Source organism: Epinephelus moara, chromosome 14, assembly GCF_006386435.1.
Source record: "Epinephelus moara isolate mb chromosome 14, YSFRI_EMoa_1.0, whole genome shotgun sequence".
Lineage (NCBI taxonomy): Eukaryota > Metazoa > Chordata > Actinopteri > Perciformes > Serranidae > Epinephelus > Epinephelus moara.
Genome location: NC_065519.1, coordinates 12,861,187 through 12,887,625, shown reverse-complemented (window position 1 = coordinate 12,887,625; position 26,439 = coordinate 12,861,187). Strand labels below are relative to the sequence as shown.

At 41.6% G+C, this 26,439-nt stretch overlaps 2 protein-coding genes across 4 annotated transcripts in view; both read right to left on the bottom strand.

Moving 5' to 3' along the window:
• The window catches only part of diras1b (DIRAS family, GTP-binding RAS-like 1b), a 30,399-nt gene extending 6,758 nt beyond the window's left edge, over positions 1-23,641 (bottom strand). Inside the window, exons 1-3 of one of the 3 annotated variants that reach the window (XM_050061597.1) lie at positions 21,382-23,641; positions 20,900-21,003; positions 96-437 (exon numbers count right to left, since the gene is read on the bottom strand). In XM_050061597.1, the coding sequence (XP_049917554.1) occupies positions 96-404 (309 nt within the window). In that variant the 5' untranslated portion in view covers positions 405-437; positions 20,900-21,003; positions 21,382-23,641. Of the gene's footprint in view, positions 1-95; positions 438-19,627; positions 20,197-20,899 lie in introns of those variants that run through there. The other 2 variants (XM_050061599.1, XM_050061596.1) reach the window with 2 other exon arrangements.
• A 137-nt stretch (positions 23,642-23,778) lies between these two features.
• Positions 23,779-26,439, bottom strand: part of LOC126401161 (receptor expression-enhancing protein 6-like) — a 3,553-nt gene continuing 892 nt past the window's right edge. The window contains exons 2-3 of the mRNA XM_050062267.1: positions 25,670-25,945; positions 23,779-24,522 (exon numbers count right to left, since the gene is read on the bottom strand). Coding sequence (XP_049918224.1) covers positions 24,485-24,522; positions 25,670-25,945 — 314 coding nt within the window. The 3' untranslated portion in view covers positions 23,779-24,484. The remainder of the gene's footprint in view (positions 24,523-25,669; positions 25,946-26,439) is intronic.

Sequence of the window (26,439 nt, the reverse complement as noted above, 5' to 3'; positions counted from 1 at the left end):
TTTCCATTCAGTATCTATTTATAATACACGTTAAGTTTATAGTGCACACTCACAGTCAACACAGCCATCCACAAACACACATCATCACTCCCCACCTGTTGGTAAATGGGTTTGAGCTCCTCCAGGGACTGTTTGCTCGTGATGGAGTAGACCAGGATGAAGGCGTGGCCTTTAGAGATGGACAGACGCTGCATGGCAGGAAACTGGTGGCTCCCTGTGGTGTCGGTGATCTGTAGGGTGCACACGCTCTTATCGCAGCTGATCACCTGGCGGTAAGTGTCCTCAACAGTGGGGATGTAGGTGTCCCTGAAGGTGCCCTTCACGAAGCGCAGGACCAGGGAGCTCTTACCCACTCCCCCTGCCCCAAACACCACCACACGATAGTCGTTGCTCTGCTCCGGCATTCTGCCCCCCTCAGGCTTAAGACAGTGTTACACCTGTGATGTTGAGGGTGGGAGTATGAGGAGGGGGCAGGGCGAGATGGATTAGGAGTGGGGAGAAGAGGACAACTTTAGCAAAGAGGAATTTTAGCAAATAATTTAGCAAATGAACAGTCAGCAGATAACAAAACAGATGGAGGAGGGACAGGAAGAGGGTGCGTCGGTGGGACTTGACCTCAGGCCAGTGGGTGTATAAGCACTCGTGGTCTGACTATGAGCCAGAGTGCAAATTAGAGAGGATGAGGTTGGTGAGGCTCCAAGTGTTTCACCTGACGCAGGCATTTCCCTAATCAATACTGTTCGCAGAGTCACAGTTTCTCAGTTTCAACCCCAAAAACATTCCAGCGTTTCCTCATTTATCAACTTTAGCAACTGCAGCAAACCGTGGAAGAGACAGAGAGGCCTTGCAGCATGGGAGAAAAACAATAACAATAACATGAACCCATGTATAATACAACGTAATCCAATACAACAAAAACTCAGCTTTAAAAATGACTTGAATCAGCACCACTCAAACACAAAAACAGAACATTATTAGCATCACAAAAGAAATAGATGGTGCAGGGCCTCTGTATTGGATTCCACTAGGTTGCATGTGAGCATGATAATGTGTACATATCTGACTGAACATCAACTAAAGGTAAAGCTCTGTCATGCTCCTTTATGTGGGTCAAAGCACTGTACTGCAAGCATAGTCTATTGCCATAAATGTAAACTACACTAATTAAAGCTGCTTTAATCAACATTTTCATATTAATAATGGATCAAATAACTATATAGATGTAAAAATTATCCCTTCTAGTGACAAATGAACACAGAATTATCACAGACTCTGCAGCTCCATTTGGCTCTACATCGTCTTTAGATGTCTTTTGGCTCATTGTGTTGGTGTTACAGTCCACAGCTCCAGTGTTCTGGTTCAGCTCTGGAACAAGCTCTGATAAACAAACCGTACGCTACTTGCCCAGCACCAAACGGCAGACAAACAAAGTTAGCAACTAGCTGGTGAACATAGTGGAGCATTTAGCTGCTAAAGCGCCAGGAATTTCCCTCGGGAACTGGTGGAGACCAAAACTGAGCTTAAAATAAGCGTGAATACTGGACTTAAACTCACCAGTTGGCTGAGTCCAAACGAATGGTAATATTCTGTTGGATGTGTGAATGAGCAACTGTTTGCTAACAAGTTCACCAAATTTAAAGGTTTTAACATGTGAGCCATAAACTGTGTAAAATAATGGACGTAGCTACTGTGACATCACTCATGCGCTGAGACATGTATAGCTGCAGAAACATTCTATATGTAGCGTACACGACACACCTCCGTGTCACCAAACCGTGCCCATCACTAGTACAAGACAAATCCACCACCACAATTGTGAATCCTGCTATAATACGACACTGTAGTGAACAAATATGAGGCCAAACACAGCAATAATCCACTTTAGAAATCATAATACATGAGGACATGATTCACTTTATAAGTAACGAGATATTACCCTTCCCATTACCCCTACCCTGACCTCAACCACCTCTTTTTTAACCTAATACTTCATAACTAGCTAATCGCTAACTTAGCATTTCCGGGCCAACGGGCAAAGGGGGCTGATCGTAAACTGACTTGTAGGTTGAGGTGGACGGGTCACGTAGCTGCTTCAGCTGCAGTTATACATCTCACATTAGTTTTTGGACTGCTGTTTTGAAGCCTCAAGTTTGGCATTTCGGCCATTGCCAACTTGGTTATTTGGAGCCAGACGTGACCATATTTTGACAAGAGGTTGGAGCTGAGGAGGAGAAAGGGGTGAATCTGACTATTGACTGCAGCAGTGTCTCGCAGACAGTCACTCAAGCAGCACTGCCCTTAAATATACATAACTTTAACTCAATAAAATGTGGTGAGTTATATAAATATTCACCCTCCGTACAGTTGTCATGAAGGTTGAAATAAGCCGTAGAGACCGAAAATGTTGTTTGTACCAGACTGTAAATACGTATATTTCTCCTGTAAAGTTGGGCATTTTAACATTGGGGTCTATGGGGACTGACTTGATTTTGGAGCCAGCCTCAAGTGGCCATTCAAAGAACTGCAGTTTTCAATCAATTAGTACATGTTTAAAGTAAGTCATCTAGAAACCAGGTATGATTTATCATTTGTTTAAAACACCTGCTGTGCATATCTGGAGTTATCAGCGCAAAAACCACATAATGGCACAAAAAAACAACTAAGCAATAGCAGTAGACCTAGACCAACAATTCCTGTCTTCTGCAAGGAAAAAATACTACTTTGTCAAAGAAGTCAGGTGGCTTTGAAGGGAACATAGATGCATATAAAAACTTAAGTTCCCTGCCAGAAAGGGCTATCTGACGGCAAAGTAAAGCAGTGAAAATATATTAAATATTAGCCCTGTTTCAACCAAACACTTTTGGTAGGTACCTCTGGAACCAAAATGAACCCTTCAGACATGGTACCTAGACCCTAGCCCCCCACCTCGTTTATCGTCCACAGAACGAGGCTGCACACCAACATTTACAGAACAAAATAAAACAGGCTGCAGTGAGAGTCTCTGTCCATGGGATATTTAAAAATAGCAGGTTTTTGTGCATTTAGTCCTTCTCAGGCAAGCTCAGGGATTTAGTGTTGCCGGAGCCCACAGGAACAACACGCGCTTTTTTTTCCTCAGAGTGAGGATTAGAATGCAGTTCACATAATCTGACTGAAATTAATATATATTAACGCTTGAAGATCTACTCATTACTAAAAGTGTGTGTCATATAAAAACTAAAGTAATGGTAAAAGTTGTCACAGTGAAATTTAAGGTGTGTTGATGGATTCATGTCGTCAACTCATGCAGTAACATTACAAGTTAACATTCCACCTTAAAAGTTGCCGGCAGTCGGCCCAGTGAATTAAGTTATTTTTTTCCTCAGACTCCAGCTGCTGCAAGAAGCAGCAAAACATCCTTTCATTTTATAGTTATAGTTTACTATTGTGAAACTCTCCACTATATGAACAGTGGTTACATGAGCCTCAAAACCAGCCACAACTCAGCCCTGAGCAGAGTGACCGTCCTCTATTAACCAATCAACAGACTGCAGTGTTCACAGCTCCACCTTTTAGTACCAGATCTGTGTGCTAGCTACCCCAACAGAGGGGGGGACCAAAAATGGGGATGGTACAGAACGGTTCTATTAGTACCATCCACAACTTTTCACAGTGGAAAAGAAAAAAAAGCGTAGCAGGGGCACAAAAACTCATTTGGACGGGCATTTGCCGCCAACAAAGAATTTGGAAGCTACGATAAACCTGGTTTGCAGTCAGCAGCAACACCGCACATTGATGGACTCTACAAATCCTCTCTCTCAATATTACCTGCTGCAACTCATACATATGCATCCCAACAATGTCCTCACATCTAATCTATTGCTATCTTTGTAAGTGCTTGTGTGTCTGCCGAGCGTCTGTGCATCATTACACATTGTATCTGTTGCATTATTTATCCGCTGTGGTTCTAAACTTGCTTTAAGGTCCCATAATAAGATACTCATTCAGTTGTGATCATGTGCAGCTCTCTAAGCTCCAGCTGTAATGAAACAGTAAATTGACATCAATACCAGATGGAATAAGTGGATTTCTGTCATGCTTGCACTGCTGGAATCCACTATTGATGGCAGGGTCCCTGTAATTGCATTGCCAGGTTCTAGATAATATCAGTCAAGGAGTTCAAAATAAATGGGGATTCAGGGAGTGCCTCTTGGGTTTTATAGTCAATCTATAGCTGTATGTCTGGGTGACGTATACGAGTGTTTTATATCTATGCTGAACACACATCCACAGTTTAATCTGCAGATGAGCCTGTGTATTCTGCTCAGATGCATGCAGAATGTTAACTGTTTTACTTTGGTCAAAGCAGAAAATCTTGTCTAATGGCTCTCTGGTTCCTCAGGGTGATGATACACTCTGCTTTTTTTAATACTGGAATGCTGTTAAAAATGCTGTTCGACCAGCGTGATTAAAGCCTAAATTCTGAGATAAACCTGAAACGCGAAATAACTGATTTGGTATACTCAACGTGTTAGCAAACAGCTGCTCATTTACGCATTAATCAGTTACTGAGAAACATTTTCATTCATCGTGTTTCTGTCCACCTTATAAAAGGGAAAACTTTGATTAGCTTACACTTTAAAAGCAGCTGTAATACATATTTTTTATCACAATGTATCACATGAAGTTGTAGTGATAATCTGCAGCTGCCCTTGGCTTTATGGAGCTCTGTAGCATGTTCCAGCTCACTGTTTCGATTTTTCATCCCACTCAGGGCAGTGTTTTGTTCTCAGCACCAGAGCTACGCCTTTTTTGTGCAGCTGCATCTCTGAACTTTTCAGAAGGGTGTCAGTGACGTCACCGCTGCTTCTTCAGCAAGGCTACTGTCTACCACCAAAGACAGAGAAGCCCAGATCGGCTGGTGGACACCTCTGTTAATGTAGCATCACGTTAGCTACCTACAGTGCGTCTCAAATCGCATACTTCTGTTCTTAACACTTAATTGCGTTCATACTGCATAGCACGGGAAAATGCAGTGTACTACTACTTACTTAAAATGTTAAGTGTGGAATGATGGACACTTCTCGCCCTCAGCGGTCACCATCCGCTATGTCACAAATTTCTCAAATTTTGACATGCTGGCTGGAGACAACATGGAGCCTGAGCTGGCTACACTGAACATCGCCACGTTATTCAGATGTAAGGTAGACATGTTTTTTGCCCTAAGTACCAATATTGTTTTGAATAGAGGCCGTCTAATGTTTGTTGGGTCTATAATGGTTTGCTTCTGTGAAAAATGATGGTGGTGCTAATGTTAGCATTCACTAGCTAGCTAACTTGCTCCTAGCTGCGGCAACACATTTTAATCAGCACCGACGTTGTGCCATAAATTTGGTTCATGAGTGGGTGGAGATATTGGGCAAATGCTCCACTGTCTGTCTGTGAAATTAGCTGTTTAAAAAGAGGATGACAGAGAAGAAGGGACGGCTAAAAAAAGTCGTTGTCACTTCGGGTAAGTGCAAAATGGCAATGCACGATTTCAGACAACATTTCCCTGTTTAAATTAGTTCACCACGCAATAAGTGTAGTGTACATAGTGTACTACACTGAAATGTACTAACTTAAGTATGCGTTTTGAGACAGACTTTTAGCTAATGTTAGCATCAAGATACAGTTGTCATCGAAACATACCCATGCAGAGCACGCAATTTAAAAAAACGCAGGGAGCTCTTTTTTTCTGAAGCGCTGGGATGAAGAACTGCCCTGACAGTGCTTTTCTGCCGAAGAAAAACGATATGTGCACACAACCCTAAGTTAGTTTTGGTTCCCTCCCCCCACTCTTTAACCCATTTGTCAGAAAAAAATGTTAGCATTGTAGGTTTCTGCAAAACACAGATTCGTTACATTTGGACGTCTCAACATTTCTGTGGTCAACATACCAATAGGTTTGCGCACAAAACCATTTGGTTGCGGTTTGGAAAAGGTCATGTTTGGTAAAAAACAACCATGTTCTTTGGTCTCAAAGTTTGGTCTGCAGCTTGGCAGGCATGTCGCCCAGGTGTCACATCACCCATCATCGCCTACACCTCTTGATGACAAAGTCAGTTCAAATACTACGGCACTTTAGAAATGTTGACATGATTCATAAATGTAAAGTATATGTAGTTTGCAGAGATATACAATGGCAACATTTTCTTCATATTAAACAGTTTTGGGCAGGAGCAGGGAGGTGTTTAGAGCACTAAAGCTCTGGTAAAACCCACTGTACACCACTTGCCCAGCATCAAACCACAGAACAACAATGATAGCAGTTAGCTGGTGAACCTAGCGAAGCATTTAGCAGCTAGAGAGACAAATATTCCTCTCATGAATGAGTGGAAACTAAAAACTGAGATAAAAGGAGAGTGAATATTGGATTTGTCAGGTGAACACAAACACGACTCCAAATGAATGCTAATGATACTCGGTAAAGATTTGCTGGATTTGTAATTTAAGCACACAAAAATGAGATCCCAGAGATCTGAGAATGAGAAATCGCTTCAACAAAGTCAGAAGGTGCAAGAAACCCAGATAATCAGACAGGCTGTAAAAAACACTTTCGCCAGATGATCTAGGCGGCTTTATTTTGAGGTAAAGCTAAACGTGAATCATCCAAAATGTCAATATCAATCCCACGTCGTGCAGGGTTCTACTTTTAGGTCCAAGTTGAACCAGCAAGTCCATCTGCAAACTGTACAGGTTTAGCGTTGTGAACATTTAAAGGCCTCAAAAATACACATTCATACACTTAAGGCCTTAATGCGACCATACAAGGTGCCACCTGCATTCACACTCACCAACACAGCCATCAGGAGATATCCAGGGCTCAGTAACTCGCCCCTGCTCTACCTCGTGAGCCACGGCTGCCCTTTATCACAGTTTGCCTTCATTTGCTCCTCCAAATAAATTTGGCCAAACGGGATTTCTTGCCCTGTCTGACTTATTTTTAGCAGTGTAGCTGTGTTCCCAGATCTCAGCAACTTGGTGAGTACAGTGTTATTTTTAGGGACAGAAACGATGGCCAATATAGGACAAAAACAAGATCAAGTTCTAATAAACCAGAATTGTCCCCTGAACAAAGACCGCAGTGCTTGATGTTTTGCAGTTGTAATAATATCCTGCAAGAAAAAGTAACACAAAAATACAAATTTCATAACTGGCCAGATAATCTGTGACAGAAGTGTAAAGGCTGGTGTCATTTGTGCAGTGCATCTGTGATGGAGCTACACACTTGAATGTGCTCTTACTACGGAAATGCTTCTTTTATTTGTCCTTCGGTATCTCTTTCCTCCTAATTTATGCATCTTGGAAATGTTTTTCTTTGACCTGCTCACTGAGCTTCTTCTTTCTGTTTCTCCTCCGTCGCACGCGCTCTCACTCCCTGGGCCTCCATGCTGTTTGATCAATAAACTAAGGCCGCTGCGGTTTTGATCGATGGGGCTCGTCTGTCTGGGGCCCTGTCAGTCCGTCATCCTGCCTCGCTTGGTGCCTTTTGTTTTTTTTTCAATGACGGGGACTTCAGCTCCACGACAACGATGCTGCTCATCAAAACCTTCCTCCGCTCCCTCCTGTCTTTCACCTGAACTAAAATTAGCTGCCTCCCTCCCTCCCTCTGTCAGCAGTTATAACTGCACACAGGTGCAACCTCGCTGTGACACGCATACACATGAAAGCACACGCACACTGTACTTCCGCTCCTTCACCATTTGTCCTTGACACCAGGCCTCTGAGATTAATGACACTCCTCCCAAACTCAAGCTGTCTCTCTCCCTTTCCTCATCCTCTTCTCTTGTTTTATTTGAAACGAGAGGACTGCAGTGCCTTAATGAATTAATGGTATACTATAAATGCATCTGTGGCGGTGCAGCCAAATTCCATTAGCAGATAGCTTTGGCACAGACCAAACAGGCCTCCTCTCCTCTCAGTCAGAAAATAGACGCAACGCAGCCGTCTCCACTCGTTTATTTCACGGAGCGAGCAAGGAAATGTCACCTTTAGCGAAAATATGCACATAATTTCCCTCAAGAGAGCCACTTACGCAGCGGCACAAAGGAAGCGCATTAACCAACATCAAACACAATGCCATTCAACAGATCAAGAGCGTGATTAAATAGACACCCACAAAGTGGTCCCATGGTATCTTGTGGAGAAAAGGGTTTTAATCAAGCCACGGATACTGGAATGCTGCGGATACACGGCTATTTGGTGATGAATGTAATACAGGATCAACAGATTTTCAGCTCGAGGTTCTCTGAAATGTTCCGGCCACAGCTGCACACACACACACACACACACACACACAGTCACGCATACACTCATCACGATGTCGGAAACCTGCACAAAGTTTCTTCAGCTGCCAGACTGTCAGATAGTGTATGGACGTGTGTGTGATGTGTGTTTGCGTCTGTGCAGTGAAGCAAAAGATTCCCCGTGCCCTGTGCACACATCAGCTCAAGCGTGTGTGTGTGTGTTTTACCAGAGGAATGAATCTGCATTTTTAGCAAGAGCAATTTATAGACCTGGGCTTTTCCATCAGGTTTGAGCAGACTGTAGAGGTTCAATTTATAAATGTTGATACAGTCTCGCACGTTCAGTCATGCTGCTGCTTCTCTGTGTTCACACCTGCTTACAAAACACTCAGATGGAGAGCCCACAGAACACAGCTCACATGTGCCGTTATAAACTCTTTTGGAGTTCATTCAAGATTTATGAATGTGGAAAAGTTTCTCCATCATTTTACTAAAAAAGGAGGATAAAACAAGACTTTCCTGTCTGCGTCACTGCGTGTCAATGTGTGTGTGTGTGTGTGTGTGTGTGTGTGTGTGTGTGTCTATTGGAGGAAGATGATGCAAAGAAAGGAAACATTCCTTTTCTATCCATCAGAGCTAAATCTGTAAAATCTGGCCATGATTCATCAGGATGATGGATCCTCTCTATTCTATATGGAGTGTACAGTGTTTTGTGAAGTGTTTAAATGTGGTTCCTTTTTGTTAGGTACACATAGAGGGATTAAAGTTTAAAGGGACAGTTCACCCCAAAATCAAAAACACATATTCTTCCTCTTACCTGTAGTGCTTTTTTTTAAAGATTGTTTTGCTGTGAGTGTTGGAGATATTCGCCGTAGAGATGTCTGCCTTCTCTCAAATATAATGGAACTAGATGGCACTCGGCTTGTGGTGCTCAATATAATGGAACTAGATGGCACTCGGCTTGTGGTGCTCAAAGCGCTAAAAAAAATACATTTGAAAAACTCAGCAGCAATGTCTCTTTCCAGAAATCATGACCCTGTTACTCAAGATAATCCACAGACCTTGTTGTGAGCAGTTTCATGTAGGAACTATTTTCTCTCTACCAAACTACACCCACCAACTGAATCACTGCGCAGAAGGAAGAGTGCATCTGCTCATGGATGAGAGGCTAGTGCTCATGACAGCATTAGATGTAAACATTAATGGCATATTTTTCCATTGAGCTGTAGCTAGCTCAGTGGTGCTAGGTGAGCTAGCAGTAGATGCACGCTTCCTTCTGTGCAGTGATACAGTTGCAGAGTATCATCTAGTTTCAATATATTTGAGAGATGGCAGACATCTCTACGGCCAATATCTCCAACACTCGACAATTCACACCAAAAAAATCCAGACTGATAAATAGCACTGTAATTAAAAGGATTTTATTTTTATTTGGGGGTGAACTATCCCCTTTAAATAACAGTCACAATTTATTATTTTTTTATATGACTGGCTGAAGAGCTGCTTCTTTGCAAGTTTTAGATCCCACAAAAAAAGTTATTCTTGATTGCCATTAGATGGAAACGACAAAATGTCTGCTCTTCATAAACATATAGAAGCAGCCTCATTCCTAGTTCAACAACAGTGTGCATCCTTCAAAGGTGATAACAAGAGGGGCGTGAAAAACATTTGACCAACTCTACAGGGCAGTCAAAACAAACAAATAAAGTCAGCACAAAGTATGGTCATTTGTTTGTTTTGACTGCCCTGTAGAGTTGGTCAAATGTTTTTCACTGAAAGTAAGTTATCCTTTAATAAATAAACATTAGGATGGCAATATACTTGATGAATAATATTTTGGTAATTATTGAGAAAAATAATTTTAAAGGTGAGCAAGTGCTGTTTTTGGCCCCAAATAGTTCAGTGTGTTCACTGTTATATCCTTCGGGTTTGGACTCTGGATTAGTTTAAAATTCACAAAACAAAAAACAAAAAAAACAACAACAAAAAAAAAAAATGTGGGGAGTAGAAAGAGCTCATCAAGAACTTTCATTTAGCCAAAAATGTCTCTTATGCCCCTCTGGTTCTCTTGTTTTTGTTCTCTTGCTGGTTTTCTTCCTCTGGAGTTAAAGGAATAGTGCAACATTTTGGGAAACACTCCATTAAGTTTTGTTGTGTCTTGTTTGTTGTCATCACTTTTGCCTGGCAACCTTACTGCACCCAAGCAAGAAATGAAAATAGTCCTTGCATAACCCCCTCAAAAATCACAAGTTGTTTAAATGAAAAGAAATGGGATATAACGTGTTGATTAGTGTGTTTTAAATGTGTTGGTAGGCGGATTTTGTGACCGCTGGACAGAGCCGGGGTAGCTGTTTCCCTGTTTCCAGCCTTTATGCTAAGCTAAGCTAAGCTAAGCTAAGCTAACTGGCTCCAGCTTCATATTTAATGGACAGAGAGAGGCATCAATGTTCTTATCTGATTCTTGTCAAAAAGGCAGAGAAGCGTAAATCACAAAATGTGTCCTATTTATTTGGCAAAACTAATTTTAAAAGAATTTCTCCAGTTCTAGAGGTCTGAAAACGGTATTGTGCCGCAGAGGAGTATGTCATCCATCAATGGAAGTACACCTGACACCCTCCTTTAAAAACTAAATACATTTGCATTACACGTGTACACCTATCTGTAGAAGTGACCAGCTCACTCAATCAGTTAATCAATGTGAGTGCAGAAACGATCATTACACTTCCTCTGAATGATTCCAAATAATTTAAAGGTCTCATATAACGCTCATTTTCAGGTTCATACTTGTATCTGGGGTTTCTACTAGAACATGTTAGCATGTTTTAATATTCACAAAACACATTGTTTTTCTCAAACTGTCTGCCTGAATATATCTTTATTCACCCTCTGTCTGAAACGCTCCGTTTTAGTGCCTGTCGCTTTAAGACCCCCTCCTAAAAAAGCCCAGTCTGCTCTGATTCGTCAGCATTTCCAACTCTTCCACATCTGTGCTCTTAGTGTCTCTGCACCATCACTGCAGCCAGGGAATGACTGTAATGACACTGTAGCAGCAGTTTCTACCTTTATGTAGTACAGTTGTGACATCACAACTTCACAGACATCCTGATGGCTCATTTAAAGGCACACTGTCAGCATAAAGACCGTAATGTAAGTAAGTAACATGCAGCACCTATGCCTGCTTTGTAATAAAAAAAGAAGTGACACGGAAATCTGATTTTTTTTTTGCAATATGGGACCTTTAAGAAAATTAGATATTTTAAATTACACAGTTGAAACATCTAATTATACTCCTCTCATCTGCACTAAACACCTGTATTACATCATTAAATAACAAATGAACAAATTACTGGCTAAATGTGATCTATGTGTGTATATGCATCAGAGGATATACATGTAACAATACCTGTGAGTACGCTTGAGGTGTTTGAAGGCTGTGCACGAGACTATGGGCGTGCCTGCCTCTCATTAGTGTCAATCTATACTGTGATTGAGCATACACCTCCATGCATGCCTGGAGTATATGCCTTGGACTGCACAAGAGATTGCAGCACTGTGGTCTTGGCTTAGTAGCTAATCATTGAGCTTAACCTCCTCTGTGCTCCTGGCCTGCTCTGCATTGACCCAATTCCCAGGACTTAAGATACCAGCAGTCTCCCTATAAGACTACATGCAGCTCCGGATGAAGCCCTTTGATACTCCATGCACATCCCTTTGACTCAGCATGCACTGACACAAACGCTGTGACATGGGAATATCAGCACAGCCAGACATGCAACCAATACGGGTGACATTTATCCGTCTGATGATATTCAGAATACGACATCTAAGTTGGACTGGAAGGTTTTGCAGCAGAGGATACATTTAGCAACCACAGAACAGGCACCAGGAATTTCCCCCTTAGCACTATTTTGTAAATCCACCGGTGAGCTGTGCACAGTTTAGGCTTTCCCTGGATGATTCATTCATTAAAACAACCCCAATGTTTTATTACTTTTCCACAACCATGGGTTAAGACCACACTTTCTACTCTCTCCAATCCAAGCACGGTGTAGATGTTTAGTCCAGCCAGTGTAAAACTACAAGGTCAATAAAGCAGTAAGAATAAGAATTGCTACAGCACTGAGCTTCATGAAATACTTACCTAAACTAAAAGCTTCTCAACATCCAGTCAAAAACAAGACAGGTTCCTTATAGTTCTTGAAACACTGACCTGTTGAAGTTCACACCACAGCAATAAAGCCTTCTTTTAATCCCTAATCCCTGATTTAGCAGCATCCATGCTTAACACAGTAATTTCAAGTATGGTTTAATACTACGAGCGTTAATGACAGGTTTTATCAGGACATGATGTGGATATATATCAATTCTTTAGACAACAATACAATATTTACGGTATCACAAAGTCTGCCACGATACAGTTTAGATTCAATACAATTCAGGGGCCTGTGATCGATATGAGACGATATCAGTAAGTATCCTCGTTGTCCTTTCCTTGGCTGCTTGCCATTGTCTGCCTGGGGCTAGGCTGCAAGCCTTGTTTGAATGTTAAAGAGGGAGGTGTGCTTGGATGGAAATGGTGACACAAACTAGCCATGGGAATTTCAAAATAAAGGCCTGTATTGATTGTATTTCATAGTCGATCAAAAATCGATATATTAAGCCCAATCAATGACACGCCTATTTAATACTATTGCAAACTCTACTGAGCATCGGCTTTGTCAGAAAGAGTAACTGGTGTATCTGATTAAAGTGCAACCACACAAACTCAAGTTGCAAGTGTGCATAGGCAGGGAATTTGAATCCAGTGTGGAAATGGCGGACTCCGCCACTGATGACGACAGCTACCATACAAAGAGGTAATTACAGATTGGAAAAATACACTGAATGGCAGGTGCAGAAAAGGTAAATAGGAACAAAAATGGAGTTTGACTAGGGATTAAACTTTAAAAGTCTAGTGTAGGATTTAGTGGCATCTAGCAGTTGAGGTTGCAGACTGAAACCAACTTAAATTTCTTCAGTGTGCCAAGCATGTATTGAGAACTACGGTAGGAGGTGTTTGGTTTTTTCATTCTGGGCTACTGCAGAAACAACATGGCAAGCACCGTGGGAGAGGACCCGCCCCCTATGTAGATATAAACAGCTCATTCTGAGGTAAACAAAACACAACTATTCTTATTTCCAGGTGATCATACACTGAAGCAAACACACTTATTATATTATATTCCATTTGTGCCAATATATCCCTCTAAATCCTACACACTGACACTCTGAGTATGTTGTTTTTGAAAATACTAATACAGCCAAAGGTTGTAGTCATTCCTTATGTTACTCATTAGCTGTAGTTTTACATTGACAGATCTATAGTCAAATCAAATATCACAATATTTTTGACCAAAAACCTCAATATTGATATTGCAATAATATTGTAGGGTTGTCACAATGAGATTTTTGATAAATAATCATCTGTTATATGGATATTACGACAGCCAGGAAAGTCTGGTAAGTTCAGAAAATGACATCACTATAATGCATCTATATATTAATATTATAATATCCAAACTCTAAGACGATATTCGATCTCGTATCACGATATTTATGTAATATCCATACATTGCCAAGCCCTAGTTTAAGAAGAAAGTTTATCTTTGACCAACTATGACAAAACAATAAAGGTTGCATTTCTTGCTAGTTGGAATTATCCAGGGAAAGACACAGTGCGTTTATCTCACTGGTATACTCACAAAAAAAGTGCTAGAGGGAAATCTACCTGCAGAACAAAACAAAAGTCTTGCAACAAGAACACTTCAAGGTACTGAAATGTTCCAAAATATGTTTAAAAAATCCACAGACTGAACCACACAGACCTGTCTCACATCAAAAGCCAAATATTTATCATCATTAGCATTTAGCTTGTTAGCACCAGCGCTTGTTGTTGCCCATAGAGAGGGAAAGAAAGATCAAAAACTGATGCATGTTTTTCATGCACAAGATGCCGACTTCCTTCTGCTTGCTAAACAGCCGGCAGTACACAGCGGCGTCAGGTGTTCAGAGTCTGTATTTAAAACATCTCTCTACCTGCAACGACTCTGTGATAAGTCTAAATGGAGATAGCAAATGTGCACTTTCAGTAAGAGGGAGACATTTCCCCCTCCGGCAGATTGATTCCTGAGCTGTAATCAAACCCTGAAACCATAATCACGCAGCTTCTATGCAGCAGTTTTTACACAGGACTGGGTGCAACACGGCCATGTAATTAGTCTTTGAGTGTGTATTAGTGCTGAGTATTAGCTTGACCTGGGAAACCCAGGGTTTCTCCGTCTGGCCTCTCCATAAGACCCTGCTAATACCTCGGCCTGGCAATCTGGGAAACACAGAGGCACGTGGATATTAACATCCGAATGTGACCAAGAAAAGGTAAGGAAATTCAGCAGTGGTAACAGAGCAATTACGTCTGTTGTCAAGCATAATGTATTCTATTTTTATTTTTTTTCAAGAAAGTCTATTCTTAGAAGCATCGAAGGCTCTGACCTGACTGAAGCACTAATTACAGACTGCTGGAGTGTGTTGCAGAAGCCTGCCTGCAGTGACAGATGGTGACAGGGTTGGTCGCTTTGGATTGACTCCACTGGTTTCTACAGTCGAGATCAACCAGGCACAGCTTTTTTATAATACCACTTGATCCACGCCTGATAACAACGCAGATGGAGACAACAAGGGAATCCCGCTCCAGACTGCCCCCATGACGCAACAGAGGTTTTAGGAAACTGACCCTTAACGTTTCTTTATTTGAAACCCTCAAAATATTCACAATTTTCTCACAGTTCTCATTCCTTAAAACAGAAAATTAATGGCTGATATTTGCACAAAATGTCAAATAAAACACAGTAACTCAGAGGTCACGGCGTGCATAATGCACCAGAGCAGCCATCCAGGCCTTCTATTAGTTATGCACAAGACCAAGACAATCCCGCCTAATGCCATGTATAATGAAGACTCCATAGACCTTTCAAATGAGCTGATGCCGTCAGAACAACTAAAACACTTTAGCATTGATCTGTTCCAGTATTAAAGCAGACGTTATGCAGTATATAGTTATATATAGCTCAGGAGTGCTCAACAGTGATGGTGCACTTGACTAGACTCGTGCTGTCAAAGCATCAGACAGACTTAAACATCATCAGGAGACAGCAGTTAACTATAACTTCAAAAAGCATTTTGGATAGAGCTTTGATTCTCTGCCTGAACCGGACGGAGCCCGACCTGACCCGCCTGGTTCGGGCTGTAATTTCATAAAAGTCTCCTGTGTTTGAAAAGTTCACTCCAATTTCCCACTGTTTTTTTTTTTTCCAATGCAGACCTTATAATCTGTGTAATGTCATGAATAATGTATGAGCTGTGTTGCCATCAACCCATCCCGACTCCTGCCTCTCATTAGTAAGGAGAAATGTTGTTCAATCTCAGTTTTATGTATACGGCATGTGACAGTTTTTGGGCTGTGTTTAGCATGAAGTAGGAAAAGATGCATGTCGGAAATCATGTCACAATTGTCTGTTACCGCATTGGAAAGACTTGAAATTACTTGAGGTGGTAATGAATGTGGAAATTTGAGTTATTAAATCAGGCTCAGGCACAAAACTGTTGCCATGGTTTGAGCTAGGGTCACGCTTGAACATAAAATATGCAGGTTCATGTAGGGTCGGGCATGATTATAGATCTAATTATGGCTCATCAAGCTCAGTTTAAGAGGGAATCCATTTTTGTTTAAAGCTTTTCATATTGAAAGAATTGTAAATCAAGCCTTATAATATATGTAATGACTATCTTTTTAAGTCACAGAGGGGCTGCTACTCATTAAGATTCAGTTACAACACACACACAAACACACACACGATTAAATCCCCAGTTTGTAGTTTAAAAAAATAAATAAATCTGATTTAGCTCACCAGTTGCTGCTGTGGCATTATCTTTCACAAAAAGTACAAAACCGCACGTGCAGGAACACAAGCTGCAGCCTGCTCAAAAACCATCTGCTTCTCTCACATGAAGCAGCGACACACCTGAACCTGATTCAGTTAACCTACTAAGGAACTTTTCCCTACCAAGTACTTCACAATAAGGATGCTTATTATCATACACAGCAACTCATGTGTAATTCACACCCTTTCACTTCAAATGTATTTCCCCATGACATTAAATCAGCCAGAAACCTTTAAATCATGGGCAAGTTTCTTTAACTTCGGACCCACTGATGCCTCACTGTAAGCCAATATGTATATTTGTGTGTACTAACGTCTGCAGTGGGTGATTTGAGGGGGGACAAGGGCGGACATCATCCTCCTTGCTAGCAAAATGACAAAAATATCACCACCTTATTAACCTGCTGTCCCTCTCCATCCCCACTGGACCATGGGTGGACCGTGGTCTAGGCCCACACCTGGACATAAAACTTTAATTAATAGCCCAGGCTACTATTTGCTTAATTCGATCAAATTAACAGGCCTATATTTGGGACAGGCCTTTAATTCCCTCCGCACAAAACCGCTGCTCAACAAAGATCAGAAAATACAATCAAATTGTTTATTTAAACCAGTATAAGTATTACCTGTTTAAAAATGAGGCTTCAGATAACACATCAGTTATGAATCAGTCATTTGATCTAGCTCTGTCAGACAGTGCATCAGAGAGAGTGAGTTACAACACTTGAGGATTATCGCACCCAGCATACTGACACAACACTTTATCCTGTTAAAACAACACTCACAAATTGGATTAATTTTTGTGAAAAAACATTTTCATTCTTTTGATCTGAGGACCCTTACGGACTAAAGGAATATGAATAACATACAGGGTAACTGAGGAATGGACACATATATTAGGCAGCCAACAACCTGCTTTTATACATCCGAAGGACTTTTAATTGAGGTTTTAGGGTATTTAAAAATGATGTAGTGTTTCTATTTTAACCAGCACGACATTTCTATCCTTTACGGCACAGGTTTATCAGTCAAGAAAACTCATCGCCCACTTGCATGCGTCATAAATCATCTCACGTGATGCCACTCAGCCGATCAAATCTGTGCATTCTGAGAGGCATTGCGACTCGAGTCAGTGTGGGATATACTCACACAAGAAAGAGATAAGAGAAATAAATGAATCAGATAAAAGTAATTTACATGGAGCACGAACCACAGGGAGGCAAAGGTCCTATTGAAACTGGAGCAATTCTTCTTCTTATTATTATTTTATCTTAAAACTCTTAAAACTTGTAAACTGGCCAAAATTAACATCTGATACAGGTCTAATTAACGACTGTCACGAAATGGCTCAGTAGGTTCCCCTTCAAAATTTCAACGACGCAGCCCCTGAAGCTGCTTTCACTTACGTGTATGAAACTTGGTAGGTACATGTAACATCACAAGATGTGCAAAAAAGTCTCTTGGAGCCACACTCTAAACCCAACAGGAAGACAGCCATTTTGAATTAAATGTGCAATTTTTTTATTATTATTGTTTTGTTTTAGCTATTTGCTTGAAATCTTTGTTTTCATTCAATTATTCTTGTGATGTTTTATAGTCTGTGTTTGCTTTGTGTACAGAACTTTGAGAGTGTTGATTGTATAATAAATAAATTATAATTTTTTATATAGAAAAAGATCACTGTGGCATAAGTGTCAGAGGGTTAATAGTTAAAAAGAACAGCGTTGGATTGAGTTTCACTTTAAGAAGAAAGAAATTGAGTTAGACCCTAGTAAACATGGGTCACACTACAAAAATAGCTTTTCAGATTTTATATGCATGCACTGTTGATTAATTATTAATATAGAAAACTGCGCCCATATGATGCCAATAATGCATCATTCTCTGAAGCCACAAAAAGCCAGGTTTCTACTTGTGATCCCAGCTCTGCACAGACCTGATCATGATAACTGCAGAAAAACTGGAGCTGCTCGTGTGTGTGGAGCTGCCTGTTTCCAGACATGAATAAACATAAGTGACAAATCCAGCAGAACTCATAACAACATCTGGCCATCTGGACGTCAGTTATCTCGCACAGCTTTGTGTGCTGTGGTATAATGGGCCTTGGCTAAAAAAAAAGGGATATAAATACCACTCCAATCATCATCATCAATTATCAGCATCTATAACTCATCTTCAGCGACATCACCAGAGACGTCAGCATCATCACCAGCATCATCTCCCCTCTCTGCTTTTCCTTGTTACCATGTATTGAGTCATTTCTTTGTCCTGCCTTAGCAGCACAAGTGTTCTTATGCAACCGTGCTGTGGCCATTCAAGACAGACAAACAAACGGACAGGCGGGCAGGCAGGACACTGACACTCCCCCACACTTCCACTTATCTCCCCATCCTCGACCAACACATGCATGCTTTAACACAGCCTGCATCTCTATGCTACTCCCCAACCACACACTTTAAAGCTTAATCACAGGATTTACTGTCATACATCCCTCCTCTCCTCTCTTTTCTCGCAAACCCTGCAACCCACACACACCCATGACTGGCAGTGTTCAGTGCATACAGGAAGTCACATGCATATTTACGCACACACACACACACACATGCAAGAAGGCCCTAAATGATGCACAACTCCTTTTGCATGTCATGATGGCTCTCTTCTCCAGATCATGAGAGCCACAACATCAGGCACGGAGGAGAAGGAGGAGGAGGAGACATGGAGAAACACAGATCCAGATGGAGGATTAACAGTGACATTTGCCACAGAAATCGGGCTTTATGCGTCACACTGGCGTCATTATTAGTGTATAGTCAAATGTTGACGTGCGTCTCCGTGTCGGCTGTAGTCAGGAAGGGGTGGCAGGCAGGAGAGGGCTTGCCGTCGGTCCGCAGATTGGTGCGCAACGCCATTACAGACCACCCTACTCTGCTGGGTTCATTCATAAATACCAGAGGATCGCCATCTCGCAACGGTGCCATCATTTCGCAGTCGCAGCGAACCCCACCACCCCTCCCTCCTGCTCCCCTCCTCCTCCTCCTCCTCCTCCCTCCACCTCCCTTTACTCCTCAAAGCAATATCATAATCCCAACACCCTCATATCTCTGCCCCCTCTCCCTCCTGCTGACTGCCAATATGGCTGTGCGGGCATACAATTCACACGGCCGAGGTTATCAAACACAAAGTCGTGATAGCAGCCGATGTAAATGCATTTAAATCAACAGGATAAATAATAAATAAATAAAGACTGAGATCCTGCACCGGCCGTGAACAGCAGGGATCGTGCGCGCTCAGCAGACGAGCCAGGCAGAAGGAGCGCGGCTTCGCCTCTGAATACCAACATCTAACCTCCATGTAAAGATGCGGGGATGAGCAGCATCTCCATACCTGGTCGTGAAGTACAGCTCCGCTTCAGGCTCGTCCTCGGTTGAGACGGATGTAAGACAAACGCTGAAAGCGTCTTAAAGCATTTTACACGGTTCATGTAGAGCTCATGTCGTCCGATTTCCAACACCACCACAGCAGACTCTCTCTATCTCTCTTCCTCTCCCTTTCTCTCCCTCTCGCAGATAGGACGTGGGAGGTGCTATGCCCTCTCCCTTTTCTGTCCACACTTGATTTTCTTTCACTTCATACACTTCCTAGTGGTTGGATGCCAGCGAAATTAGCTATTTAACACAGACACCCTCTCAAAAAAATAACTATTTATGGGGTGGATTTGACCACGAGATCACAGCAAAATTAAAATGAAACTGAATAACACTGCACAGGCCACCTTAATATCTCAATATCCAGATACGGAGCAACAATCTGATCATATGCGATGCAAAATATCCAAAGAAACCTGGATGTAAAGGCACCGATGGTCCCCGAGCAACAGATCGCATTAAAGTGGCCCGGCTGATGGAATTAAATTCACGGTGAAAAATGTAACCTAAGCAGAACCCCATTTAATTTTCCAAATGATTTTGTCGATGTTTCAGCCACAGCCAGGCAGCCACCTGATATCTCCAGGGCCGAGGCAGATTTATGCAGCTTTTCAATCCGGCTCACAGCTGCAGGAATTAAAAGACGACTAAAGACGGGAAATCTTGTGTGAAATTTTGTGAGAGCAAAAAGCCAGAACTGCAAGATTCACTGGCTCAGATTGGGCATTTGATTAATCACGCAGCATTTTGATAACGTGGACATTTTTGACACAGGTACACATAAATCAAATCACCTATAACTGGAAGAGAAAGCGGAAATGCATGATTGAGTGCCTTGTATTTGGTGTGTGATACAGGATCAGCACCACGGACAGCGACCTCATTGTGTTTCAGCACCATGGAGAGATCCATCAATACATACACAAGTCTTTATATACAGTAGGCTGTACTGTAAACACACACAACAGAGCAAAACAACATGTAAAGGGTGGACAGAAGGTAGGAGATGACAGTCAATAAACCAGGAAGTATACCAGCCCAGTATAAGCACGCCCAAATTAATTCTCAGCCCATGTCTGCAGGAATAATCACATTCCATTCATTTCCTCCAGCACCACAAATAAGTGTGAGGCAGCCTAGCCCGGGTGCTACTAAAGGCCCATGGCCGAGCCACACCGGGCCTTGTTTGGAGCTGTTTGTCTGTACGTGACGGTCTCAGTGTATGACTCACCAACTCTCCATCCGGACAGCCTTGTGTTTGTCCCCCTCTGTCGGTGAGCCCGGGCACTGCAGCAGCCAAGCAGACAGGGTGATAGCAAGGAGCATAGATTGTTTCTGTTGGGGGGCAATAATGAGCAGAAGATCAGGAGATAATGGAGGGTTAGGCAGGAGGAGAGATCATGCAGAAATATGCAGGTGGAAAGTTAGCATGGCCAGAAAAGAGAGGGATCCAGAGACTTTAATCTAAAGTTATTATTATTATTAAAACAGGACTTAAAAGTCTACAGCTAGCTATTTTCAGAATATAGTCTTCTTACCTTCCTACATTAACATTAGCTTAGTTGCAACAAGCCTATCATCTTAAGTAGAACACGTTTAACATTAAAGGTCCAGCTTACAGGAATTAAAGGGATATTTTGGCAGAAATGGAATATATTATAAAAGTATGTTTTCTTTAGTGTGTAACATTAACAATTGTCATTTTTTTCTTACCATAGAATGAGCCATTAATATCTACACGTGGGGAGCAGGCCCTCGTCCACGGAGTTTGCCATGTTGTAACTGAATACTGGCTCTAGAATAGGGCCACCGTAGTTAGCAGCACCCAGCGATGAGCCGAGCAGCGTCAGAAAAACGCAGATTTTTACCGTGGAAATGCTTTAGTCAGTTTTTCCAAGAGCTAAAATCACCGGGTCCGTTTGTTTTGCAAAGAAGGGGACCTCTGCGGATAACTCGGCTCCTCGTAAAATCCTCCTGAACATCTGGGTCTTAAGTTATCACAGGAAAAAGGTTAGTAGACATTTGCAGTGCTGGGTTAGCGCGTAGGAGAAACACAGATTTTTAATGTGAAACTTCTTTGTTCAGTGTTTTTACCAGCTTAAATCACCGGGTCCTTTTGTTTTGCAAAGCAGGAGACCTCTGTAGATACCTCAGCTCGTGGTTAAAACCTGCAGAACATCTAGATCTTAAGTTAACAGAGGGAAAAGGTTAGTAGGCATTTGCAGTGCTGGGTTAGAAGGTGAGTAGGCATTTGCAGTGCTGGGCTAGTGTGTAGGAGAAACACAGATTTATTCAGTGTTTTTACCAGTTTCAATTACCAGGTCCATTTATTTCAAAGAGCAAGAGGCCTCTGCGGATATTTCGACTCCTGGTAAACACTTTCTGAACGTTTGGATCTAAAGTTATCTGAGAGAAACGGCGAGCAGACATTGCGAGGTGCTTGGCTAGTGGCCCATCTGGGACAAGCTGAAAAGCGTATAGGAGGAACGCTGATTTAGAACATTAAACTACTTCAGTGTTTTTACTGGTTTTAATCACATGCAACTTTTGTTTATCTGTGTATTTGTTGCGCAAATGTGCAACTCTGTTGTTATTCTGTTGTGCAACTGTGCAACTTTACCTGTCTTCTCCTTCTGTAATTCTAACTATGGCGGCAGCTTGTCTCAGCTCATGGAGTCAAAGACAAATTTCCCTTCGGGGACAATAAAGTATCTATCTATCTATCTATCTATCTATCTATCTATCTATCTATCTATCTATCTATCACATGATCTGTTTGTCTTGGTGCAGCTCCTGGTATAAACCTCCTGAATAATGAACACTGAAGGAATTCTAACCGGGAGTACACGCTTAAGTGCTAATAAAACATAGCTGTGCTTTGAGCTAAATGCTAACATCACCACACTAAGAGGATCAGAGGATCAGCAAAGTCCGCATGACTCATCCTCTAAGATCACGAATGGATCTCCTGGATGTCATTAGATATTCAGTCAGGAGCAACAAGCAGACAGAGACTGCCATCCCTAGAGCCATGTTGCTGTAGTGGGGCGAAAAAGCAGATTGTAAAATTAATAATAGCTGAAAAATGTTTGTGTACATATATAATATGCTTTCATACATACACTCCTTTCATTCTTTGTCCTCCTCTCTCCAGCTCTTCTTCTCCTGTCCTAAGCCATTACAGGCCCCACACTCAATACAAAGCGTTGGATCAAACCACACTGCAACACAATGCAATAATTGGTTTCTGTATCCAATTTGTGTTTAATCAATAACCTGTCGGCCACCGGTGGCTGAAGGGATACATAACAAACACCGAGCAGCCACATCTTCACAGCAGCCATTTCCAGATGGGTGCCTTCCTCTCTCCGTGGCGGCGTGTGGCCAATCGCGCCGGCTCCATCCACCATTTCCCATGCATTACATCCAGTGCGCAGACACAAAGGGCCTCCCATTCAGAGCCCCTCGAGCGTGAATACAAAGCAAAAGACAAATTAAAGAGTGGGTGGTTAGGCTGTCTGAATGCCGGTAAATGTACTTGAGGGTGACAGGTCAAAAGATCAAGTGGATACGAAGGATGGGAGGGGAAACGCTCATGGCAGCGGTATCTTCACTGCAATTCCTGCTATAACAAATGGGAAATACGGAGAATTAAATACAAAATTATCTGCACGCACATCTGTAAATTTTTAAACAAAAATTTGAATTTCATGTAAAAGAAAAGTAGTTCAATGAATTTGCAATATTCTTTAACGGCATGTAGAACAGTTTGGAAAAGGGTAACTGAAACTTTCAATGTTTTCAACGCACGATATTTGGGTACCCATTACAAATACAGCAGATAAAGTTCATTAATAAAAAATAAATAAATTGGTGCTGCAAAATGAACTAGAGCCAAATCCGCAGAGGTTATGGATCCAGAAATACAATTTCCCTGACTTGCCGCTGCTATAGAAAAAAACAATTACAGAAACCACCGGTGCGTGAACATTGTAATTTGGACCGAATAAAATCCAATTCCCACTTTGTGAGGAATGACACTGCTCAGAGAGAGGGCACCAGAAGAAACAGAAATAAATCTGAAAAGGTTAAAGCCAGACAGGCAGACACTTGTTCAATTCATTCAGGTTCCAGTTTTATTATTTCAGTATTATGAGATGATAAATTAAGACATATTAAAAGGCAGAAGTCTTCAAGATAAAGTTACAGATGAAGTACCCTCCCATTCCCAATAGCTCCAACAGACTTTAAATGCCGCTTCGCACATGCAAGAGTGAGGCTTTTAAGAGCGAGAACACGTTAATGACATGTAAAAGTTCCAGTTTTGATTAACAATTAGAAAGTGCTGTTTGTGGACACATTTGAAGACAAACTGCTTTTATAACCGTAACGTCATCAGCCTCAGTTTTCTGGCTCAATTAGACATAAAAATATCGACTGTACCGCTAGTGCTGCTGAAACCTGCAGGCACACAATTGTATTTTTTGACATCATTAGATTTCTTTCCACGAAGGTTGTCACACTACGACAAATAAAAGAAGATCACATAGAAAGGTCACAGTTTCTCCGATTGTCTTGGCAGTACCGATGGCAGTAAACTGATGTGATAAACAAACAACCTTTTATTCATTTTCAAGAGTGTGAAGCTTCGGTTCACCACATGACGCAGGGGTTGATCAACATCATTCGTCATGGTAGGAGGTTTGAAGACAGAACAAAAGCAAAACAACAAACACACATAAACTCATTCAGTCACTCTTTCAATTACAGAGATACACAGACACACAGACACACACACAAAGCCTTTCCATGTCTCTCACTGGTCCTTGTCATGGTTGAGGGCCCGGTTAACAGCTGATGGAATAAACAGAGAAAAAACTAGAATTACAACCTCGCGGTTGTACGCCTCCTCAAATCCCTCAAAGTTGCACTTACAGTTTTCATCCATGTGTGTGAATACATGCATGCTTCACACATCTTCCCCCCTGGCAGCATAGAAGATGGACACAATCAGCACAGTTTCATGGTAGACACCAAAGATTAGTGTCACCAATTCAATCTGACCAGATATCTCCCCTTCTGCTCCTGAGATCTGGCATTGAGTGATGGCCAGAAAAGTGTTGTTGCAGAACATTATGATGTCACAGTGAGGTTGACCTTTGGCCTTTCAGGTATAAAATGTCATCACTTAATTTCACTGGTGTGAATTTTTGTCATAATTAGCGGATGAATTCTTGCGTTATGGCCAAAAACATGTTTTGTGAGGTCACAGTGACCTTTGACCACCAAATCTAATCAGTTCATTGTTGAGTCCAAAAGGGCATTTGTGCCAAATTTCAAACAACTCCCTCAAGGCCTTCTTGAGATATCGCATTCAAGAGAATGACACAGTGGTCACGGTGACCTTGACCTTTAACCAACAAATTCTAACCAGGTCATTGTTTGATCCAAGTAGACATTTGTGCCAAATTTGAAGAACCTCCTTCAAGGCCTTCTTGGGATATCACGTTCATAAGAATGAGACGGATGCAAGGTTACAGTGACCTTGACCTTTGACCACCAAAATCTAATTAGTTCATCATTGAGTCCAAGTGAACGTTTGTGCAAAATTAAAAAAATTCCCTCAACATCTTCTGGAGATATTGCGTCCACAGGAATAACACAGACGAGGTCAAAGTGACCTTGACCTTTGACCACCAAAATCTAAGTAGTTCATCATTGTCCAAGTGGGGAAATTCTCTCAAGGCAATGTTGAGATTCACTAGAATGAAATAGATGGACGGATTGACAACCTGAAAACATAATGCAGGTTTCACTTCGGTGGCGTGGAGGCATATAAACACTATATTTTGTAGGAACGCTAATAGACTCAAAGATAAAACAGATGATTGTATTTGAGGAAAGATTTCTAAGGTGTTTATCTGGGAGGTGATGGAGAAGTTTGTCTGCGGAGAGTATAAATTAAGTGACTGTACTTGCATGTATATTGACGTTATCTCACCCTCCTTTGTCACGCTCTCAGTTATGTTCTTAGCCTTGGCGCTCAGGTCGCTGACCACGCTGTCCATGGCTGCCTGGTGTTTCAGGAAAAACGGCCGGATCACACGATTGTACAAGATCTCAGAACCGTTCCATGTCACCGGAGCCATACACCAGATCAGGAACAAACACTGAGGAGAGAGCAGAGGGAAGATCTTAGATATGCTGCTGGGTGACTTCCTGTCCAGAGTGACTAATGTCTGGCTCTGTATTTTATGAGATAATAAATCCACTATCTCTGGGATTTAGATGGTTAGTCGGACAAAAAACAAGCAATTTAATGACGACACCTTGGGTTTTTAGGAAATTGTATAATTTTTCACTTTTCTGACATTTTATAGGCCAAGAAATACTTTGCAGATTAATTGAAAATTAAAGGAACTGTCAGATACAGACCTCAATGAGGCAATTTTGGAATCTGGATAAACCTTTTGCATTTAATGAGAAGTGTTAACATTTCTCTAACATGCCAGCTATTGTATTGTGTTACATAACAGGCCTGTGTTAATTTCCCATCATTCACTTCACAGTACGAGGCATTGTTTATTAATCCTATTTTTCCAGGATTAAGTTCATCCATTGAAACCAACCCATTTTAATGAAGGAAAGCAAAGATTATCACGGTAATTAGGCCCAAACAATACATAATGAGGTGACTTTTTGATGGTTAAGGCAGGGCTTCCAGATATGGGGTCATTTTGTCTCAGATTGCAACTTTACTCAACTTATGAC